The sequence below is a fragment of the Protopterus annectens genome, chromosome 3.part0 (genome assembly GCF_019279795.1).
Source record: "Protopterus annectens isolate FY-2018-M chromosome 3.part0, PAN1.0, whole genome shotgun sequence".
NCBI classification, from domain to species: Eukaryota; Metazoa; Chordata; order Ceratodontiformes; family Protopteridae; genus Protopterus; species Protopterus annectens.
This window is the reverse complement of record NC_056731.1, coordinates 1,559,125,328-1,559,145,149: the sequence shown is the minus strand read 5'-3', so window position 1 is coordinate 1,559,145,149 and position 19,822 is coordinate 1,559,125,328. Positions and strand designations below refer to the sequence as shown.

The 19,822-nt window shown below is 39.0% G+C and overlaps 1 protein-coding gene across 1 annotated transcript in view; it reads left to right on the top strand.

Moving 5' to 3' along the window:
- The window catches only part of LOC122797118 (vomeronasal type-2 receptor 26-like), a 130,222-nt gene extending 110,920 nt beyond the window's left edge, over positions 1-19,302 (top strand). Inside the window, exons 2-3 of the mRNA XM_044065914.1 lie at positions 3,206-3,503; positions 18,389-19,302. Coding sequence (XP_043921849.1) covers positions 3,206-3,503; positions 18,389-19,302 — 1,212 coding nt within the window. The remainder of the gene's footprint in view (positions 1-3,205; positions 3,504-18,388) is intronic.
- Positions 19,303-19,822: the final 520 nt, after the last annotated feature.

The following is a 19,822-nucleotide window of genomic DNA, read 5'->3' as shown; positions in this document are numbered from 1 at the left end:
AAGGCAAGAAATGTGGAAAATGCATAAATATAGTTGCAAGTATAACAAATGTCTGGAAGAACCTCATGTTGATCAGGAATGAATGCAGGAATGGTTAAGGAGAAGCAAATTCAAGAACCAAAAACAAGGTGTAGGCACTCGAAACCAACCAATAAAATGAAAAAGTGCCCAGGTCCGCTTGTAGGTATCCACACAGTTTTATTGCACAAATTCAAACCAAGAGATGAAAGGTTAATATTGGCAGCCCAAGATAGTGGGCTACGTACACTCTGGTTTACAAAGTTCATTGAACATGTGAGAGACAGACAATGTAGGCGTTTTAAAACTGAATTGGAAGCAGTCACACACCTTATTGTTGGTTGTTACATACTAATGGCAGAAGGACTGTATACTGAAAGGCATAATCATATGGCAAGACTGTTGCACTGGGGATTGTGCAAACATTATGGTAATGAAGTGGCTGAAAAAACACTGGAAAAATAAGCCACAAAGTATCATAGAAAATGATGAAGTTTATATTCCATGGGATCACCCATTACCAACAGTTCAAAAGATAGATGCTAGAAAAATGGATATAGTGGTCCAAGAAAAGAAGACAAAATTAGCATTGATCATTGAAATTGCCACACCCAGTGACTACAGTATCTTGTGTACAGAGAGGCACAAAGTCATAAAATATCAGAATCTGAAGGCAGAAATGAGAGCAATGTGAAATAAAGGTATCCAGAAAGTTCCAATAGAAATAAGAGCACTGGGTCTTATAAGAGAGAATCTACAATCATATTTAGATACTGTATGTTACCAGTCCATATAAACATGTATGAATTGCAGAAGGAGTCATTACTGGGCACATTGCGGCTGCTGCAAAGAGCACTTTTGGTTGACATCAAAGACTGAAACAATACTAATTTCATGAACTTTAATCTTATTTTGACTTAGGAATGGGGTCCATTCCCATCATAGTATTAGAAACCCAAAAGATTTAGAGAAATTAAAAAGGAGAAACCATTCAACTGTTATTTGTACATGTATTATTTTTGGATTTATTGCACTAAGTGATTACACAATCAGTTATGAGTATTGCTTGCTAATATGCAGCTCTGTCTTACCTCTCCGTATTTGTTGGTCATGCATCTCTTATCTAACCAGTAATCTAAGACATGCAATCTTTTAGCCATTCTATATCACTATCCATAGAATGTGTGAGGATATTAAATGGCAATAATATAATAGGCAGTTGCCAACAAATGAAGGGGAGGTTGGATGTTAATGAATATAACCTGTGAATTGTGTGTTGCTTACTTACATTTCCAACCTTGACAAAACTGCATCTAACACTTTGTAAGTCGAACCTGACACACCCACTGAATGTAGCACAGTCTGCATTGCTCTTGTGTTTCTCTTCTCCCTACCAGTAATCATTCACAGTGAGGGAGTGGCTGCACTATGTGTACATGTGATACAAGGAGCCAAAGTATTAGAGATTCAGCAATTCTAATCAGTTCACACCTCATTTGCATATTTACTGTGCTGACAGTCCTGAATCTGCACCATAAAAATGGAACCATGTAGCTAGGGAAACTGAAAGTGAGGAGACTTGTTTATGTGGAGAACACAGAAAATATGCTATTACTTTGGGATATATCTGCATAGAGGATTACTGAACTTGAGAAGGTATGCTTGCATTTTGTCAGCTACATACTGCATATGGTGCAATGTAATTAAGAAAAATCTGTATAATAGTTTAATATATATATATATATATATATTTTTTGATTAGCAAAGGCTTTTACACATTTATCTGTATGCATTAGTTAGAAATGTACTGATGGCATGGACATGCTTGTTAGGGCATTCTACAGGTATATATGATTGGCAAAACCTTAACATGGAATTTTCTATGTCAAATCTGTAGACATGTTTCAGGGACAGTCCACTTGATAGCACTTGTAGCATTTCAAAAATTTTTTTTTAGTAAATTGTGTCATTTGCCTGCTCTTTTGGGGGTGGGTGAGCAAAGCTGCATTTCTGTTATGGTACAAACAAGGATAAGTTGCTATTGATGCTCTTCTTTTTTTTGCATCCAGACAGTTCTTTGTATTTCAGATTTCTAGACTGTTTTATCTTTCTACAGGGGGGTAATACTGAAATCCTACCTTTTCTGTTTTATCTAGGAAAAGTTATTTTGTAGTTATGGGATACTTATATGTATATTATTATCCTTCTGTTGCCTTTTAGGACACCTAGGACTATGCCACCCAGGTGTCTCAAACCTCAAAAACCACTTTTACTGATCCTAAAACCAAGTAATTGTTGAAGCTTTTAAGTGACATGGTGCCTTCCTGCTTGAAAGGGGACATGGAGATATGTCAGGCAGAATGCAGATTTAGCAGTAGATCATCACAGATGTTAATGCAGTGGGTGGCCACAGCAAGACATATGACCAGGTGCACCATAGGGCCACTAGCATGATCTCATCTGCACGAAGGAGCGAATGAGAGCAGCTGCAGTGGGCTGTGATCAGATAGGTACCAGGGGTCTTGCTACAGAACCATCTCTAACAGCAAATGAAGAGTTCCTGTCCACTGTCAGGGATCCATACATCTCCCAGGAAAGTGCAGAACAGCATGTCCTCGACATTGGTGCTAGTGTTTCAGGGAAAGCAAGCATGTCCCAGGAGGAGCTTTCAGGTAGGCTTTGGTAACCAGTTGTTAAATACTGTTGTATAGCAAAACAATTTCAATAAATACATTAATTCTGTTTCACAAGACTTTTTTTTTGGGGGGGGGGGTTGAAGATTGTTACAGTTAACAACACATTCTGATTGATTACACATGGGTTTAGGTTGGAGTTATCATCCAAGTTCTTGGTGAAAGTATAGTTAATGGACATATAAAGGGGAAAACGTATTACCCCCTGTGTTACTGTTAATTATGATGATGTCATCCTTACCTTTTGCTTAACTTCTTCCAGGATCATGTGGCATACAGAGGATGCCATCATCTGCACATGGTAAGCCGAACATTTTTATGTCAGGACTGATGAGCAATTCAAAGAAATAATTTAGTATGCCATGTCGATGTCAGGACTGTTGTGTGTATTGCTGTACTGTCTAATAGTGGCAGCACTGTTATTTTGTTAGCATATATTGGGCTTTAGTAGTGTATGTATTAATTGTTCCTGAGTTTGTTGCTTATTATCACAGGCAGGTAATCCAGACAGTGGAAGTGTGGGACATCTACCACCTGATGCCAGAGTATCAGCAAATTCTGATGCTGATGGCGGCCAAACAGAGGCACAGAGGGGTGCACAGACTGACTCTGACACTGAGGTTGGCATACAGCCATCCCCTGATATTCCATTGGACATAGCCAGTAGACCTAAGCCTACCCATTTCAGTGAGCCTACAGATATTGCACAGGTGGAGGGTGAGACAATCGATCAGGGAAGTATGGTTACAGCAGCTACAGTGCCTGTTGACTCTGGCCCTAGTCAAACTGTGGGTAAGGTGCCACACAGGAGGGTTGTTAGGGGTACTTGGAGGAGGCCAGCTGTCCATCCTCCACCTGACTACATGTCTCTTCCTGTGCCACTCACTGTATGTTTATGGCCATCATGGCACCACAGGCATGTTCCCATATGTGCTCCAGAGAAATACTTAGAGTTGTAGATGTGGCACAGGCTGACATGCGTGAGTGCCTCCACCATGTTACCGATTCAATGGATTGGATGAATGACATGCTGAAATGACCTCTGTCTGTGACAGAACATCTGCTGGGAGGGGACAGCATTCTCATGACCATAGGTTAGCCATATCATCTGCTGTTAGCCAACATGGCTGTGCCTGATCATGCTCCCATAATGAGAGTACTTCCACTGCTCCATCAGTGGGTGAGCTATCCACACCCAGACATGGAAAGCCATGGGGTCATGGTCCTGGGAGTACTCGTGAGGGGAGCTTGTCCAGCAGACACATTCAGGTAGCAGCAGTGCATTTGACTGTTGGCATGGACATGCCAGTGCAACTCCTGCCAGAGCCAGTTCTCATGGTCAGCAATGCACTGTCACCTCTACCATGCATGGCTCATACCTGTCTGACATGCCAAGATGTACATCTAGCACAGAGCTTGGCTGTGTTCATGCAGGCACTCATACACCAATTTCACCTGGAGGATCCCTACAGACACACACACACCAGTTACATGGCTCAGCCATGCAGCTTAAAACTCATTTGTCTAACTGGCCATTTGTTGCCTTATCCAACTGTCTGCCTGCTTCTCTTTCTTACTCACACACACACTCACCAAATGTTTGTGTCAACTTAGGCTTCCTGCACCTCCACAACTGTGCAAGTAATGATAACTGTGCCATATCCCTGTTTTGTATCCTTTGTATTCAGGGATACATAAACTGTGTCTGATGCTCAGAGTACATAGCTGGCATAGTGCTTAATGTAGCTGCATTTGTGTTGTTGAACTGGTCATTGTACCTTTAAATTGTAATGGTCTTAGAAAGTTAGTCAGTTGATAGCATCAACATTTTCTAACTTTATTGTGGATGGTCTTGTGAGGGTTGTTTAGTCTGAAACTGCAATGTGTATCATTACTTTCTAAATGCTCTCTTTAATGATTTTCCTGTACAAATGTATGGCGCTAAACTGAGGGCATGCAGGAACCATCACTACTTTTGAGAGGTATGACTCTGTGAATCCTTGATGGCTGAGGCCTACTATTTAATAATGGACTCATATAAGTCAAATAAGTCTTTGCTGTCACATGTTAAGGTCATTGCTGTACAAATCTCCCACCTTTTACTTGCTACACTACCAAGTAACAAAATGCAAGAACACAATACACAATACACACCAAGTTCAACACTTACCTTGTAAATTCAGCAGTTGAAACAGTTTTAGTTCAGGGCTGGCGCTGTCTGATTCAAGCAGTTCACAGCCAATACATGGGGAGGTAAAGCTTGTGAGAGTTGCCTGGCATCAATGTTACTATATGTATGTGTGTAGGAGGAAGGTTTTAGGCCCTTAGGTAATGAGTGAGTGTGCTATGCATTGTCGCTTTGCTAATGCAAGGGCATATTGAACATACTTATGTCTGCCTATACCCACAGCAGCTGCTGCTCCCCCTCTGACTCCTCACCTGCATGTGGCTGTGGTGACTTTGGCATTGGTGGTGAGATGAGTATTCCTTCCTCTTGTTGATCCTGTTTAAGCTGCTTTCTCAGGATGATTCAGATGTATCTAGGTACCAGAACTGTGATTTCAGCAGCCCAAACACGCACTTTATGATATTTCTGGTTTGAGCATGTGATTCATCATGGTGTTGTTCAGCAGATGTGTGCATTTCTGATGGATGTGATCAGCCACATTTCCAGTGCAAAGCCTGCATCCTCCAGTGAAGTACCCTGTGGGATATCACCCCTAATGAACATCTGATACAGTTGGGAGGGGTGCCAGATATGTGAGACATGGTAACTGCTGGGGTTGCCAGCACACACATTCAAGATGATTCCCTTGGCATTACACACAACTGGGAAGTTAATAGTTGGGAGCCATGGTGGTGCAGTGGTTAGCATTGTCTCCTCCCAGCAAGAGGTTCTCCAGTTTTATTCTTGGCTGGGGTGCCTTCTGTGCTGAGTCTGTATATCTTCCCTGTGTTTGCATGAGTTTCCTTGAGGTGCTCCAATTTCATCACACATTCCAAAGACATGTGTCCAGAGCCTTTCTTTTTGACCCCGCCACTGAAAATGGGCTGTTTCCCAGTAAACAAATGTTAAATAAATAAATGGAGTGAAAGCCCTTTCTATTAATGTAGAAGCTTCCCTGTTCCCTGGATGGTACCTTAATTTCTACATGTGTGCTGTCTATGGCACCCAGTACTTCAGGGTAGTATATTACAGCATAGAATATTTCTGGCCCTATCATCAGAAGTACAGGGAAAATATTTGTGGTTATTAGCAAGTTAGAGAATAGCATTCAAGAGGTTCTCCAGTTTGATTCTTGGCTGGGGTGCCGTCTGTGCAGAGTCTGTATGTCCTCCCTGTGTCTACATGGGTTTCCTCGAGGTGGTTATTAGCAAGTTGGAGAATAGCATTCAAGAACTGATGGAGGATCCTTGATGCTGATGCTTGTGGCACCCCAGCATGTCTCTTGTTGGTCTCTGAAAGATACCTGTAGCTACAATTCTAAGTACTACACATACTGTTGTCTCCACTGGGATGGGTTCCCCTCTATTTGCCTTGGGTCTGAGTTGAGCAGAGGTTGTAGAGTTCCTATAGTGTGTCTCTGTCCACCCTGTAGTGCTCTACAATTTCCACATCATGTAGATTGCGATGTTACCCAGGGTCTAAAAACTCTTCTCCTTCTTGGCCTTGGTCAATTAGCAGCAACAGCAGCAGCATACCAGCCCCTAACATTGTTTCTGTATACAATCCTTTCCGTGACTGTATTCCAATAGATTTTGGAATTTACAGGGGAAACCAGCACTGAGTCTACAGGGTTGCTTTATAGCTTGTTGAGTATTTACTCCATCTTGGATTGGTTGATTAGCATATAATTCAGCTGCTTATGCATGCCACAGTGTGTACTTTGTTTGTGCAGCTTAACACATCATGTAGAACCACTACCTGAATCCAAAAAGTATGCTACCATGTGTGCTCTGCACCGCAAAGCGCACACTGTGCAAACAGACCATGTAGGCTTTATTGAAGCTAGACAGCTGTTTATGAAAGTGTATTATTTTTGGCCTTTTGTGCCCACTTCTCATCACTTTATGACTTCTAACTTGAGCTCTAACTAATTTTGATTTTCTTCAAATTTCCTAAGCTTACGCATAGATAAGTATCTCTATTGTGCCATTAATAACATGAGATATCACTTGAAGTATTGTGTTTCAAATATAGTAATTATTTCATCATATTCATAAACTTGAAATATTATTTTATAAAACACATAAGAAAAATGTTGCCAGCAGTACTAGGAGAAATCAGGGCGATCATGACAAAATATGAAAGAGATTCTATAATATGTCTTATTTAACAGGAGCAAAATTTTTTGGCTCCCTATTTTGATTGACAAGAAGCCAAAAATTGACAGAAAGCCTGGGAGAAAAGCAAATCTTGAAGAACACTCTTCTCCTTTAAACTTCTTGTTTGCAGGAGTCAGGATCCCCATTGCAAGCCCTGATGTGGGAGGCAAGCCCCCCACACTTCCCAAATTTATATATACAAACTCCAAGATCACCATACTTTGGAGGAGAGGGAATATTCCAGGAAATGGCCATCACTGACTTAGGTTCATAGGTTGGTACTAGACTATCAGCCCTAGGGCCTATGCAAGCCTAGCCATAACAATTCCCTGGCTATTTCTTCCCACACTATTTACTTCCCTGGACTCCTGTCTGGCAGGGCGACTGACGTGATCCCTGGGGTGAATTTCCTTTCTCCCATCCAATCGTCAAGGTTCCTTTTGGAGAGGGCCAAAGAGGCACTCTGCTTGACATGTATGGGCGATCTATTCCAGAGTCTGGGGTGTCTCTGGGTCAGGAACCTATCCCTCCAGCATGTTTTGTTTATTGTGATGGCAAGGTTTAGATCCCTGGAGTGTGTGGCTCTGAGGGATTGGGATTTCTTTAAATGTAGCATGTCCAACAGCTCTGGATTTGACATGGCCTTGTATGTTAAGCAGAGATCGCCTCTGAGTAGACGATATGCGACAGAGTATAGCTGGAGTTTTTTAAGGCGGTCAGCATAGGACATCTACTTTAGGCCCATGATTCTTTTAGTGAGGTAGTTCTGCAGCCTTTCCAGTTGTTGCAGATGTCTTAAGAGGTACATACCAAACGGGGCATTGTATTCTATAATGGGTCTAATGAGGGATGAGTACAGTGGGACAATGACCTCCTTTTTTCTGGATGAAAAGCCCTTAGTGATGAGGTGTGCCACATAGAAGGATTTCCTGACTGTTGTGGTGATGTGGTTATTGAAGGTGAGACCGCTGCCCACCTGTGTCCCTAAGTCTCTTATCACACTTTAGGTGTTTAGTTTACTGCCACCTATATGGTAATTCACAGTATATGTAAGTTCATTTTTCAGCCGTTCAGTCTCAGTGTTTCAGGACTCAGTCTAGTGGGTCAAGACATATCATATGGTAACTCAATTTTCTAGATACAGATATTATGCAAAAGGTATAACAGGTTGATACAACAAACATATCCTAAAAACATATACTGGCTTAGTCTCAATTTTCTAATTCAATTAAATGAGTTAAAGAATAACTTCTTAGAAATGAACTAGGTTATATATATAATCATAGTTTATTTCTACATTACGCCTGAACAGTTGCTGTCATTTATCTCATGACAGGCTTACTGAACATTGGCTCAATCTCTATAAATGGACTGTTTAATACTGACCAGTGAAAATGTAAGGTTTCATTCCTGAGTTTCAGGAAAAATGGCATGCAAGTGGTTATGCAAGTATTTAGTCACTTTTGTCATAGCAATGTACATGTATTAGTGTATTTTCATTGTTATAGCATATCCTAAGTAGCTTATGATGTATTTTGTACTGAACCATCAAAGCTGAACCATGTCGAGCAAGAACAACATTATATAACTAATGCAGGCTGCCCTGGTACAGGCTTCCTCTTGTTTCTGAGGTGCATACCTCTCAACTTCTTGGCACAAGAAAGGGCCCCAAAACAGGAATGATTTTAAATATTACTCATATAAACTTAGAAAGTTGCTGAAATAAGAGCATTTGTGTTAGCATGTATTTTCTGAAGGATAGGAAGTCTGAAATTCAAATATGTCATCATTTAGTGACTTTAGTCCTCAGTGATTTGACAGAAAACCACAAATTTTGTCAGGAACAGACCAAAAATATGAGGAAAAATTGGGGCAGTTGAGAGGTATGATGACAGGTCTTCATTCTAGAAGGCACTGTCACTGATGAAGGACACAGGAACTAAAGCATCCCATAAAAGCCAACTATATTGAAGTACACAGTGTCACATCTGTTCTGCATAGTTCCGTATCTATCATCATGATGCTATAAGTTGATGTTCAGAGACCACACCATATTGACTATGTCTATATATGGGTCTATATTATAACATCGAAGTCTTAAAACGTTGAATGTTATAATATCGAACATTTAGATCGAAAGACTATAACATCGAACACACAGAATAGCAAATTATTTCCCTGGGAAAAAATTTGCTGTCCCGACAAACCTACACACAACACAAGCACACCAAAATAAATAATCTACACACATACACTTCACAAAACCCTACACTAAACCATACGTATACTACTAGCTATCCACTTACCTTAACCCAACCCTAACCCTAAGGTCTGTAACTACCACACACTCACCTTACCTGATCCCTAACCCTAAGGTCCCTAACTATCGCACACTAACCTTACCCGCTCCTTAACCCTAAAGTCCCTATCGCACACTCACCTTACCCACTCCCTAACCCTAAGGTCCCCATCGCGCACTCACCTTACCTGCTCCCTAACCCTAAGGTCCCTATCGCACACTCACCTTACCTGCTCCCTAACCCTAAGGTCCCTATCGCATACTCACCTTACCCGCTCCCTAACCCTAAGGTCCCTAACTATCACACACTCACCTTAACCCAATCTATTCACACACCTACCTTAACCTGGTCTGTAACCTTCGCTCCACAGTCGAGGAAATAGCGAAGCTGCAGAAACGGCCCACTGAATGCTTTCCCTAGGAAAGTATTCGATATTCTGCAGCTTCGCTATTTTCAGTGTTTGGTGCATAGGGCTCAATATTATAACATTCAAAGTTTTAAGAGTTCGATGTTATAATATAGACCCCTATATATAGTATGTTTGACATGGTAGTCATTGTAAATTATGTGTCAGATTTTTATGATGCATGGTTTCATATGTAACATAATGATCACAGAACTTTGTTTGCAACAATAACTATGTACTAAATTTGTCTCTGCATACCATGCCTGGCAGGATAGTTATTGCTTTCACTGATTTAGGATTTAGTGAGCCATGGTTTTATATATAACATGATAACCCTATAATCTGGTTTGCAGTGATCACTCTGTACTGAATTTATTTGCCTATAACATTTGTCATGGTGCTTATTGTATTCATTGTGTCAGAGTATGGTGATCCACAGCTCTTTATGTAACACTGTGATCTCATAATCTGGTCTGCAGAGATCATTCTGTATTGAATTTGCTTATGTATAACATATCAGACAGGGGAGTTGTAGATCAGAGTGTATGTGCTGTGTGCTGTGCCTTTAAGAAGCATGTCAAAGACTGAGAGTGTACATATGAATGCCAGAAACATGGTATTCCTAGTGCCATTTTGAGAGTGCAGCCAGGCAGTGAGCATGTATGATTGCAGCAGTTAGTTTGTATGTATATATATTACTTAAGGTAAGTCAGTAAACTTCTGTCATGATGTGTTTGTATAAAATAAAGCTGCTTGAACAGAACCCACGAAGACTCTTCTATTGTGTCCAAAGTAGGAGAGCGACATGGTGTCAGAACTGGGATCGCAGATAATAATAGTTGGAGCCAAGAGGTGCAGAGATGACAGTGAAGGTAAACTAAAAGAAACAAGCATGGGAAACAGGCCAGAAAAGAATTAATGGTAATGAAAATTCACACAAACTATGTATTATATAAAACGGACAAAAAGGGGCATTACAAGGGCACAAACCACATTAGTAAACAGAAGGTAAATTAAAGGAAATGAGCATGGGAAATAGGCCGGAAAAGAATTAAAGTTAATGAGAATTTGCATGAACTACTTATTCTATAAAAAGGACAAAAAGGGGCATTACAAGGGCACAAACCACATTATTAAACAAGCAGGAGGCACAAAATGTTTATTAACTTAGGGAAATGTTTAAAGTAAAGGTATTTAATGAAACAATTAACAGAAAAGCAAAAAAAGCATGTTTAAAACAAAACGAGTATGCTTAAGACAAAACACGCATGTTTAGAGTAAAATGAGCACAAGAAAAGTACACTGGCATGAAAAGATATTAAACAAGCAAAACAAAGTAAGACAACTTCATATTTGGCAAAGTGCTATATTTTGGCATTACTATGACTTTATATTGTATCAAGGGCATAACTAAAGTTATTCGAAGTATCTCAAAGTGTGTAAAAGTGCTTACAGTATGTGTGCTTATTACTGTGTATGTGTGCAAAATGCAAATATTTCATGAAGTGCAGTCAAAGTATAGCCATTTCGAGAAGTTTCTTGTGCTGGGTGTGTCTATTCACAAAGTGTCGTCATTACAAAGTGTTTCTTGTACTGTAAAGAATTGCTTAGAATGGGTTTGCTGTTTTGGGGGAAGTTTCAGTGTGTTGTGTGCAGTTTATTCGCAAAGTGCAATTACTTCGTAATGTTATTGACTCTAAGCTTCTCTTGCCTAGTTCATTCATATCGTGCAATTATTTGATGTGTTTCTTAAAATGGTAAGTTACTTTTGCAATACGATAATTTTAAAAGTATCACAGTGCCTTAGAAACTTATTTCACAAAGTCCAATTACACAGAGGCTTGTAAAGCAGTTATTTGATATGTTTCTTACATTGATAAGAGGTGATTTTTATGCAATACAGTAATTTCAAGAGTATTACAGTGCCCGAGAGGAAACTTATTTCACAAAGTTCAGTTATACACAGGCAGGGGAGTTGTAGATCAGAGTGTATGTGCTGTGTGCTGTGCCTTTAAGAAGCATGTCAAAGACTGAGTGTGTACGTATGAATGCCAACAAGGCTTGTTGTGCTATTGGGCAAAGTTACAAGTACTGGCATATGTGTACGTGTATGTGTTCGTGCTTATTTACAAAACCCTTCAATGGTATGTGTTAATATGGAAGATGGATTTCAAAAGCCCTTACCTCTTGCATTTGATCAGAATATTGCAGAGGATTGAAGAATATTTGAACAAGAGTATGATATTTTTATACAAGCAGCTTGTTCAGATAAAGATGCATGCACCAGGGCATTAATTTTGCTAAACCTAGGTGGGTCAGAGGCCATAGAAAGGGAACATTCATTTGTGCATGCTCCAGCAGTATATAAAGGAGAAGGTGAAAACCATTGTATTGTACAGGCTGAATCAAGGGAAGACCCAGAATGTTTGAAGCACAAGTTCAGAGAAATGTGTAACCCCCAAAAAAATATTATGTTAGACAGGCATTTGTTTTACACAAGAGATCAGAAACCAGGGGAAATTTTTGCAGCTTATATAACTGACCTGAGAAATAAAGCTAAGACATGTTGGTTTGGTGACTTAAAAGATGAGTTAATAAAGGACAGGCTCATGTGTGGTGTTAATAGTGCTGCTGTGAGAAAGATCTTGCTTCGTGACAGTAATTTAATGTTGAGTAAAGCCATATAGATTTGTCAAATCCATTAAGTGACATAAAAACACACAAGTATGCTTGCAATTGACAATAGCATGATTTCAGCAGGCTCCAGAGCAAGTGCAGATAGCATGCAACACGTGTCAAACAGAAGAAGGCCTAAGCACATGGCAGCCACAACCCCTGCTGACTCACCAAGGAACCCATGTAGTTTGTCAGCAAGTTCAGTTAAAGGGGCATATCCCTCAGTGCAGTAAAAACGTGAATCAGCAAAATCCAAGTCTAGCCTTATTGTTAACTGTCACAATTGTGGTGCAAATCAGGACTCTAAAAGAGAGAAATGCTTAGCATTTGGTCAGCAATGCCACAAGTGTAAAAATGGGACCATTTCCAAAACGTTTGCAAATCAAGTAAACCTCACACAGTTGTAAAGAAGGGTCACACAAAAAAGCAAATTGATCAAATAGAGCCACAGCAGTCAGCTTTCTATGTAGATGGTGTATCAGTAGTTGGTAAAAGAGTTGATGCAGTGAATTTATTGGCAAAAAACGAAGTGTTTTGTACTGTCCGGATCCATAGTAAATCCACAGAGTTTAAAGTAGACACTGTTTCAAAGTGTAATGTTATATCAGCAGACACATTTGTTTAGGTGAGAACAAATAAATAACTCAATGTGGCCAGTGGTGCTAAACTTGTTGCTTATGGAAGTGAAGAAATTCAAACTGAAGGCTCAGTGATGCTTTCATGTTATTTAGCCAAGAACTGTTACAACTTGCTATTCTATGTAGTCCAAAGGCCAGAACAGTCTTTATTGGATCTCAAAGATAGTTTGAGAATGAATCTGCTTTCTTTTACCAAAGAAGTTCACCACATAAGTGCATCTCTTAGTTCAAAATGTTCTGAAGCCATTTTCTCAGAATATGCTGATGTTTCGATGACAAGTTGGGCAAACTTCCAGTTGTGTATTCTATGTAGTTAGACCCAGAGGTCACTCCAGTAGTCAGACCAGCAAGAAGAGTTCCAATAGCTATGCAAGATAAAGTTAAGGCTCAGATGGATAAAATGGTGCAGCAAGATGTAATTTGTCCAGTTACAGAGCCAACTGAATGGGTCTCGCCTATGGTAGCAGCTCACAAAAATGGCTCAGATGAAATCAGAATATGTGTTGACCCAAGAGATTTGAACATTGAAAAGACCATATCATCCAATGCGCACAGCTGAAGAGGTCGCAGCTCTGATACCGAATGCCACTGTTTTTTCTGTCTTGGATGCAAAAAGTTCATTTTGGCAAGTGATGCTTGATCACAAATCCTCATTACTAACCACTTTTGGTACTTTGTTTGGCAGATACAGATTTCTAATTATGCCATTTGCAATATATTCAGCAAATGAAGTCTTTCAGAGTGCAATGGAGCACATTTTTTTCAGGTTATCCTTGTGCCATAATAGTAGATGATTTATTGGTTGGAGGCAACGTTGAAACAGAGCATGACAGAAACCTAAAGAAAGTTCTAGACAGAGCACGTGAAATAAACTTGAAGCTCAATCCTCTGACATGCAAATTCAGACTTCCAGAAGTTACATATGTAGGTAATTTATTTACCATCACTGGCTTGAGACCAGACCCAACCAAACAAGCAGCTATTCTTGAGATGTCAGCACTAGACAATGTTTAAGCTCTACACCATTTCCTAGGCATGGTCAACTATTTGGGCAAGTTTATACCAGACTTCAGTGAGTTGACAGCACCTTTGAGAGAGCTAATGTGCATAAATGCTGCATGGTCATGGTTAGAACAGCACCAGAAGACATTTGAACAACTTAAGCAGAAAATTGCCACCCCACCTACATTAAGACAAACCATTTACTCTTTCCTGTGATGTTTGGTCTTGGCACAGTTGTACTTCAAGCATGCAGACCAGTAGCCTATGCATCTAGAACACTTACCCAAACTGAGATGTAATATGCTCAAATTGGGAAAGAACTTTTAGCAATAGTATTTGCATGTTCCAAATTTCATGATTATATTCATGGCTGAGCTATTCAGATTGAAAATGACCACCAACATCCAGTTGCTATTCTAAAGATGCCTATGCATTCAGCTCCAGCAAGATTATAAAGAATGATGCTCAAATTGCAAAAGTGCAATTTCAAAACCATTTATATGAAAGGCAAACTGCTCTGTCTAGCTGATACCTTATACAGATCTCCCAGAAATACAATGGAACAGCTTGATGCAGAGAATTTTGACTTTGAAGTGATGGCAGTGCATCATTTTTCTACCACTAGGCTTGATGAGTTAAGAGATCACACAAAGACTGATCCAATTTTGCAAAAGCTCAATCACTACATTAATGTTGGATGGCCATCAAAGCAATCTAGTATACCACCTGAAGTGCAAACCTATTTTTCTTACAGAGATGAAATGTTGATGGAAGATGGCATTATTTTTAAACATCCTAAAATTGTTGTTTCTGCTTCCTTACAACATGAATATATTCAGATTTTGCATTGTGTTCACCCAGGTTTCACATCCACTAAGAGGCGAGTGAGAGAATTAGTCTTTTGGCCTTCATTACTGACATTGATAAAGTACTTTCTTCTTGTTCAGTATACAATAGTACTAGACCACATTTGCAAATAGAACCACTTCAGCTAAATCAAATTCTTGAAGTATTTTGGTCAACAGTAGCCACTGATATCTTTGGGTGGAACAATACATACTAGTTAGTATTGGTAGACTCTGATTCAAACTGGTTTGCCATTGATCTACTACCTAATCTATCATCCATTGCTGTTATTACTAAACTGAAACATCATTTCTCAGTCTATGGTAGTCCACACAAAGTTATTTCTGACAATGGTACTCAATTTACTAGCCAGTTGTTTCAGAAATTTGCAAGAGAATGGAACATGTTACTAGCAGCCTGAACATCCACAGTCAAATGATCTAACTGAATGTGCAGTGCAGAGTGTAAAGCAATTACTTGAAAGGTTAAACCAGGACAACACCAATGTCTTTTTAAATTTGCTTAATCTCAGAAACATATCCCACGACAATATTCTTGGTTCACCTGCTCAAAGACTTCTTTCCAGGCTAACCAGAACTATGCTACCTATTAGTTCCACTTTATTGAGGCCTAAATCTAAGAGCAATAAAACTATCAAGACTCAATTATTCAAGAAGCATTCTACCCAGAAGCCAGTTATGATAAGTTGAGCAGATTTCTCCATCTGTTGAGGGAAGGAGAGACAGTGAGAATATAAACGGTAAAATGTTTCAACCAGATTGGTCAAGTTATAGGCATATGTGCCAAGCCAAGATCCTACCTTGTAGAATCTGAGGGTGTGGAGTACAGGATAAATTGCAGGCATCTTCTTCCTGTACCAGAATCATCATTCCAACACTATCCTTATGATGCAGACTCTAGATCCCAGAGTGAACCAAATGCTGTTCCTATCCCAGAGTGTGTTCCAACCTCTGATGCCATTTCTGAAGATGTTCCAAATACTTCTGAAATTGAACATTTTGAAGAGACACCTCAAGTTGCTAAGACCAATTCCCAGTTTTATGTCACACAATTATGATGAATATCCAGGCCTAGTATGAAATATGCAGCAACATGGACTTAACTGTGTATATATGTACCCAGTCTTGTGTAAATGCAAGATAAAGTATTGTCAGTGATATCTGCATGCCAAATAGATTCATAACATTGCATGTTTCATTTAAAGAGGGAGGATGTAGATCAGAGTGTAAGTGCTGTGTGCTGTGTCTTTAAGAAGCATGTCAAAAACTGAGCATGCACATATAAATGCCAGGCACATGCTATTCCTAGTGCCATTTTGAGAGTGCAGCCAGGGAATGAGCATGTATGATTGCAGCAGTTAGTTTGTATATAAGTTAATTAAATCAGTAAACATCTATCGTGATGTATTTGTATAAAATAAAGCTGCTTGAACAGAACACACAAAGACTCTTCTATTGTGTAAAAAGTAGGAGAGTGACAGGAGTCATTGTATTCATTGAGTCTGAGTTCAGTGATCCTTTGTTTTGAAATGTAATGCTATGACTCCATATTATGGCTTGCAGGGATTATGTTTCTGAATTTGTCTATGGATAACGTCTGAAATAATAACTAATATATCCATTGAGTCTGAGATCAGTGATCCATGGCTCCATGTGTACTATTATGACCCCATAATCTGGACTGCAGAGATCACACTGTACTGACTTTGTATAGATGTTTGACGTGCTTATTGTATTCAGTCAGTAAATGAGTTTGACTTTGGTTATCCATGGTTCCATATGTAACACTGTGAATCTAAAGGTTGGTCTGCAGAGATCACTCTGCAATTAATTTGCATACATATGAAGTAGTTACCATGACAGTGAGGTATTTAGTGAGTCAGATTTTGATGATGTGCCATTCCTTATCTAACACTATGGTCTCATAATTTGATCTTCAGGGATCACTTTGTAGTGAAACATTCTATGTGTGATCTCATCTAGAATGACAGCAAATTCATCATGTGACAAAGCTGGCATGGTAGTTGTATTTATCATGTCACCTTGTCAAGAATATTGGTTAATGAATTCATAATTGGACACGACTCTCATTGTAGATATTGTATTCATCATGTGACATAGATGACACAGTATTTGTATTTATTATGTAACACAACTAGCATAATAGTTTTATTCATCATGTGACAAAGATGGCAAGGTATTTCTTATATTCATCATCTGACACAGTTAATGTGACAATTGCAGTCATTATGTGGCATATCTCACATGGTAAGTGTAATCATCATGTGACACATCTGACAATGTATTTATTGTATTCATCATGTGACATAACTGACAGTAGTTGCATTCATCATGTGACACAGCTAGCACGATAGTTGTATCCATCATGTGGCACAGTTGGCATGATATTTCTTATATTCATTATCTGACACACCTGGCATGGTTATTGTAGTTATCATGCAACATATCTCACATGGTAATTGTATTCCTCATGTGACACAACTGGCAATGTAGTTGTATTCATCATGTCACACAGCTGGTAAGTTAGCCCTTATATTCATCATGTGACACAGTTGCTAAGTTAGGCCTTGTATGCATCATGTGACACAGTTACTATGTTAGGCCTTGTATTCATCAGGTGGCACAGCTGGCGTGTAGTTGCTATGTCACATGATGAATACGATATCTATGATGTATTTGTGGTATCACACTTGAGTGATGCATTTTTCATCATGTGACTCAATGAAAGCATGTTTCCCAGGGGCACAGCATTTTAAGAACACCTTTCCTTTGCTAAAGCTTACTATATTTGAAAGAGAGGTGCAAGGGTTTTCTCTATACATGTGGGGATGGGGCAGAAAATATTTTTCATTGTTTTATGCTGTTCAGTCAAATGCCATTTATGTAAACTGTGTACATCAAAATGACATTTTCTACTTGAACCCTTACAAGAACCATTTGTTTTTGTCCAAAATGGCATGAGTGGCTTGATTCTGACATGTAAAAAGTGACAAAGTAGCATATTTGATAAGGTGTGTAACTTGTCTATCTATAGGAACAGGCCTGGTAAGGTTATGTTTTATGGATAAGATTCCTGAAAATATTCATGCCAATTTATAAAACTGATAGAAAATATGTATTACATTCCAAGATAGTTTGTTAAAATGTGTATGAATTAGATTTTATTTGTCTATAAATATTTGCAATTCTTTAGTTTCAGCAATAATTATCAGAAACAAAAGAATGTGTATTATGCTCAACAGTCACTATAGTTTTTTTTTTTTTTTTTAATAGTGAAGTCTGTACTGAGTGATTAGATGACAAATCACTATTATAGCTTGAAGAAATGTATTCCAAAAGCTAAGTGTTTTGAGCCATCTTATTTAATTTTAGTTTGAACTAATTATACTTCATTTTAAATCAGTGCTCAAATGCACTAAACCTTTTATTTCTGTTCCTTCAGGTTCAACAGAATGCCTGAAATGCGCAGATAAAAACTGGCCCAATGAGAAACAGGATGGTTGTATACCAAAAACTACTGAATTCCTTTCTTATGAAGATGCATTGGGAGTAACACTGACTATCATAACTGTATTTTCTGTATTTGTCTCTGTTTTAGTTCTCATCATCTTTTATAAACATAATGACACTCCTATTGTCCGAGCAAATAATCAGACTTTAAGTTATCTTCTTCTGGTGTCACTGACTGTGTGTTTTCTCTGCTCATTTGTTTTTATTGGCAAACCAAACCAAATTAATTGTCTGCTTTGTCAGACAATCTTTGGTATTAGCTTTGTACTCTGTGTGTCTTGTATACTTGCAAAAACTATTATGGTTGTTATTGCTTTCAGGTCAACTAAACCAAACAGCAAGTTAACTAAGTATGTAGGCCCAGTAATCCCAAATAGTATAGTATTTATACTCACATTCTTTCAGGTCATACTCTCTTCTGTATGGTTGGCAATCGCTCCCCCATTCCCTGAGGAGAATATGAAATCACAAATGGGGAAGGTAATCCTTGAATGTAATGAAGGGTCAGTAATTGCATTTTGGTGTATGCTGGGGTACCTCGGATTGCTTGCCTTTGTGAGCTTTATAGTAGCCTTTCTGTCCCGTAACTTGCCAGACAGCTTTAATGAGGCTCGTTATATATCATTTAGCATGCTGGTGTTTGTAAGTGTCTGGTTATCTTTCATCCCTGCCTATCTCAGCACAAAAGGGAAGTACATGGTGGTTGTTGAGATATTTGCCATTCTTTCTTCTAGCATGGGTGTGCTGCTTTGTATTTTTGCACCTAAATGTTATGTTATTCTTTTCCATCCTGAAATAAATACAAAGCAATACATTATGGGGAGAAGTTCATCACAGATGAGATAATTCTAAGTCCTCTTTTTCAGGTTGATGTCATGGCTATTACCATAGCAATTTTCCGAACATAAGTCAGGACAAAATAAGAGTTAATTTGTTGGCACTCACTTCCAGTTCAGTAAAATGGACAGTCTGTATTTGGGTAGTTTAACTTCCTGTGGTGCTTTACATTTTAGTTAATATATCTTTTCTACCAGAGGCACTGGCCATATAAGCCACCTACCTATAGGTGGGAGGCCTTTTGGGGTAACTGTATGTATGGAATGCATAACAAAACCCTTGTATCTCCCCAATGCATATTTTCCCCTTGGATCCTGTTGCACATGTGAAGTGAAAAGTACTGCTTAAACTCACACATCTTCTGACTGAAGCAGCTGTAATGTAGTCATCATAAACTTTCATGCAGTTTTGCTAAAAATGGCCTAGTGTGGATTTCTAAGCTTTACATTTCAGGGTGGTGATAATGCAGTGATATATGCAAAATTATTTTACAACACTCAAGCTGCAAATGTCTGCAGTGGGTACAGCT